The sequence below is a fragment of the Papilio polytes genome, unplaced genomic scaffold (assembly GCF_000836215.1).
Source record: "Papilio polytes unplaced genomic scaffold, Ppol_1.0 DF823991.1, whole genome shotgun sequence".
Taxonomy (NCBI): domain Eukaryota; kingdom Metazoa; phylum Arthropoda; class Insecta; order Lepidoptera; family Papilionidae; genus Papilio; species Papilio polytes.
In genome coordinates this window covers 2,882,750-2,886,653 of record NW_013525213.1, presented here as the reverse complement: position 1 = coordinate 2,886,653, position 3,904 = coordinate 2,882,750, and the positions used below count along the sequence as shown (strand labels likewise).

General features: G+C 36.0%; 1 protein-coding gene across 1 annotated transcript in view; it reads left to right on the top strand.

Annotated features, from left to right (window-relative positions):
• The first annotated feature begins 2,184 nt into the window (after nucleotides 1-2,184).
• Nucleotides 2,185-3,904, top strand: part of LOC106101291 — a 6,283-nt gene continuing 4,563 nt past the window's right edge. The window contains exons 1-4 of the mRNA XM_013280457.1: nucleotides 2,185-2,406; nucleotides 3,149-3,433; nucleotides 3,545-3,714; nucleotides 3,821-3,901. Coding sequence (XP_013135911.1) covers nucleotides 3,163-3,433; nucleotides 3,545-3,714; nucleotides 3,821-3,901 — 522 coding nt within the window. The 5' untranslated portion in view covers nucleotides 2,185-2,406; nucleotides 3,149-3,162. The remainder of the gene's footprint in view (nucleotides 2,407-3,148; nucleotides 3,434-3,544; nucleotides 3,715-3,820; nucleotides 3,902-3,904) is intronic.

Sequence of the window (3,904 nt, the reverse complement as noted above, 5' to 3'; positions counted from 1 at the left end):
AAATATGTTAAAAATAGTTATACTCAATAATTAAAAAAAAACAGTTCATGGATGACAAGATAAAGACAACTTTACAGTCCAGACATATGAAATATATTTTAATAATTCAATATTAATTAGAGAAAGTTGATTACTTATTTAATGAAATGCTTATAACATTGTCAAGCAAAATATCCAGGTCAACACCACATAAAATGGCCATCAATTTCACTTTAGTCATGAGATATAAAATGATGTGTGTATATTCATATAGTTAAATCGTTAGTATTCAATAGGATGGCGTAAATACAAAAGTATGCCAAAATATGAAGGTCACGACTCAAGAGAGAGTAGGCCGCCGCGAGCCGCGGGCCCCGGTCAGCTGCCCTCGGCCGTCGTGTGAAAGCGATCCACTGAATGCGACTATACCATCGGGAAATGTAATTCCGGACCAAACATTGCCGTATTTTCAATCACGCGTCTAATCACATGCACATTACTTGCATTGAATGAATACATATCACTTTAGAAATCCCTGAATCTCTGATTTTAACCGCCAAATATTTTGTTTTATTTGAAGAAGATTACCTCTAATATATTTACAATTTTTAAATGTAAACAATAGTAAATGGACCAATGTTTTCAAAATTTTACATATTTCAATTACGTAAAAAATAAACTTACTCACCAGTAGACAGATATATGCTGATTTTATAAAAAATCTCAGAAACAGTATTATGGGCGCGTGCAAACAAATCCTCAAAAGTAAGGAATTGTGAAACTAAATTGTTTTGACACACTCTATAACATTAACTTGTTCATGTTTTATAGAACCATTTTTGACCCAACCGACTGACAGACAACTGACAACCACAATGAATGAACCACCAGAGAATAAAAAAAGAAAAAAATATATACTCTATGGTAAACCACAGACTGTTAAAGTAAATATGAAATACATATAGAATTTGAAGAACCACACAAAAAACTAAGCAAGGCGTAAGACGCAAAACAACACATGACTTCTTATATTAAATGTAAATTAGGGATGAAAATGAAAAAGATTTATATTTCACGATGAATACTTGTGTATTATTTTAAAACATTATACACAAGTAAATATATAGCAGCAGAAGCTGTGTGTGCGTAGAGATCTACATTCAGCGAAGCGCTGCCGCTCTCCACGCTGGTACCGAAGATGTCACTTTTCTTAAAACAATATCTCCTTAAGGCCATACGCCTGGTACCGTTATCTTTATAATCCTCCGTCAAAGTGTTGTACACCGCCAACAAATATGGATAAACGACTGGTTTGCCAAAGAAGAACCAAAGGCACGCAAATAAAAGAGTCATCAAGATGACTTGCCAGAAAATGTAAAAATAATAAGGAAACAAGACAGGATCGGAAGCTCCGTAGGCAGATATCTTGCACATAATCCACTGCATGATGAGCCAGCATACCATGCAAGCGTTGGTTCCGGCGCATATCCGCACGCAGAACTCCCACGCCTTACCGCAAACAATGTATGGGTAGCATAGAATTTCTATCCAGTTAAAGCCAACTGAATCATCCTCTTGCACGAACATTTGTGCCTGAGCCAGTTTCGTACAATCCGGTTGGTCATTTTTACTCCTCTTTTGTCGGTCACCCATTGTTAGAAAATATCAACTTTTGTTTGAATACAGCAACTAATTTGAATAAATAAATAGTTTCTAAAATGCACTTATAGTGTGAATTCAATATGTAAGATTATTGCATTTGACGGTAAAAACAAAAGAAGTTTTTTTATGTCAGTGTCTGTGTATCATTTTGAACTTTTTTAAGACTATAAACACTATTACAGAAGACTATTTATACCTTGGCTAAAAATATGACGATATAAACCAACTGCTTTTATTCAAATTTGCTAAGTTTAGGCGTAGGTAGGGTAAATTCTTAAGCATATCAATTCAACAAGCATGACATAACAACACCTTGGACCCCCCACCTCCCATAGATTTACTGATCAGTAGTCACTGACCCTCAGGGCATACGGACCGATTTTCAGTCATTGGTATGATATTTTAAAGGCGCTAATGAGCTGTTGTATACAATTTAGTTTCACTTCTAGCCACACTTGTTAAAATAAGTGTTGTCTGTATCAAAAAGTCCTGTAAAATCTAGATACAGTCTGTATAAATTTGTCAATTCAAATGTCAATGTCAAATGTCAGTTTTATTATTTTCATAATTTGTCTTCACTTCATAGTATTTTTTTAATTTAATTAATTCATGTTTCATGTTACTGATGGAGGGTAACCGGGGGATAGGTTGTGTACTTTAAAATATTACAGTAATAGTCCCAATTTCCTAGTCAAAAACGATTATGATTCAATAGAAAGTTGAAGGATTTGCTTTTGTTATTGATTGACCAATGAATATTTACAGGTAAATATGGGACAAAGCAATGAATCGTGGTGAAAGTGTACTGGATTTGCAATTAAGTTACTCACGCTTTGTCAGAACTTCGACAAGGACGATTATTAGACGGTAATGGTAGTCGAAGGCTACAGATGTATTTAGTAATTCAAATTATGATTAAACTTTTTTCAAATTACGTTATTGAAACATGTTAAACGAGTTCTTCTGACCTTGTTATTGCTTTTCTGTTCATTTATACTTCCTTTCCTATAAGATTTGTTTCATACAAACCTTTAATCTTATTTAAAAGCATTTTAACTTCATCATAATTGAGATTTTACACAAAACACTTTTACTTGCACCATGGTGACATACTAAAGTTATTTAATTAAATGTTATTTTCACTAACTGTTCTACTGCTCCACACAAATATTTTAGTGTCTTTATATACAAAAACTTCATTTTACCACTAGTATAATTTTGTAGTAGTTTTTATATCATAATAAATATTTTTTCAATCTTACTAATATTATAAATGAGAAAGTTTAGATGGATGGATGGATGTTTGTTAGCGTTTGTAGCCTAAACAGCTGAACGGATCTTCATGAAATTTGACACAGGTTTACAGCGTAGTCTGGAAGAACACATAGGCTACTTTTTATCCTGGTAATAGTTATGTTTCTGGTGGGATTTTTAATTAACATATACACCATAGCTAACAGCTTATTAAATTTCTGTTTTTAAATTTGATTACCACTAACATTTACAGAGCGGTTCTCCATCATGAACATGAAGCACTGGTGGCTCTGCGTGTTCATCGCAGCACCAGTCTGCTTGATTAGCGCAGAGTATATACCTCCGGGGCCTGCATATCCATGTCCTAAAGATGCTCAAACACAGTTACTGTACCCATGCACCTGTGAGAATGGAACGGATGCAGGGCTACATGTACGCTGTGAGAATGTTGGGCTGGCGGTGCTCAGTGTGGGCCTTGGCAACATTGCAGGTCTTGGCTTGCCAATAGAAAGACTGGAGCTCAGAGAATGCAAAATAGGTTAGTGCAACACTTACATAACAATTGTTTATTAACTGTTTAATTCAACATAACTGCTTACCTATTTTTTTCTGCATGAATGAAGTTATAATCAATGGGTAATGGTTGTAGGCAGGCTATTTGGTGCGCTGTTGCAGCGGGTGCGCGTGCGCGTGCTGCACGTGGTGGACACGCCGCTGCGCGCGGTCGACGAGGCTTTCTTCATGGGTGTCAACACCACCCTGCAGGAGCTCTACATGCTCAATACACAAATAGATACCTTCCCTAAGGAAGCATTTAGGGTATGTTTAAATTATGATGTTCTTCATAATTGAATAGAATAGAAACGGTAGTAGCGTTTAAATACCTAATGCGGTAAGGAGTCGGGATGTATATGTACATTTGCAGATACTGGGCAACCTGTCGGTCCTGTCAATAGACGGGCACCTGATGCAGTCCCTAGCGCAGGACATATTCGCGGGCAGCGCGGCG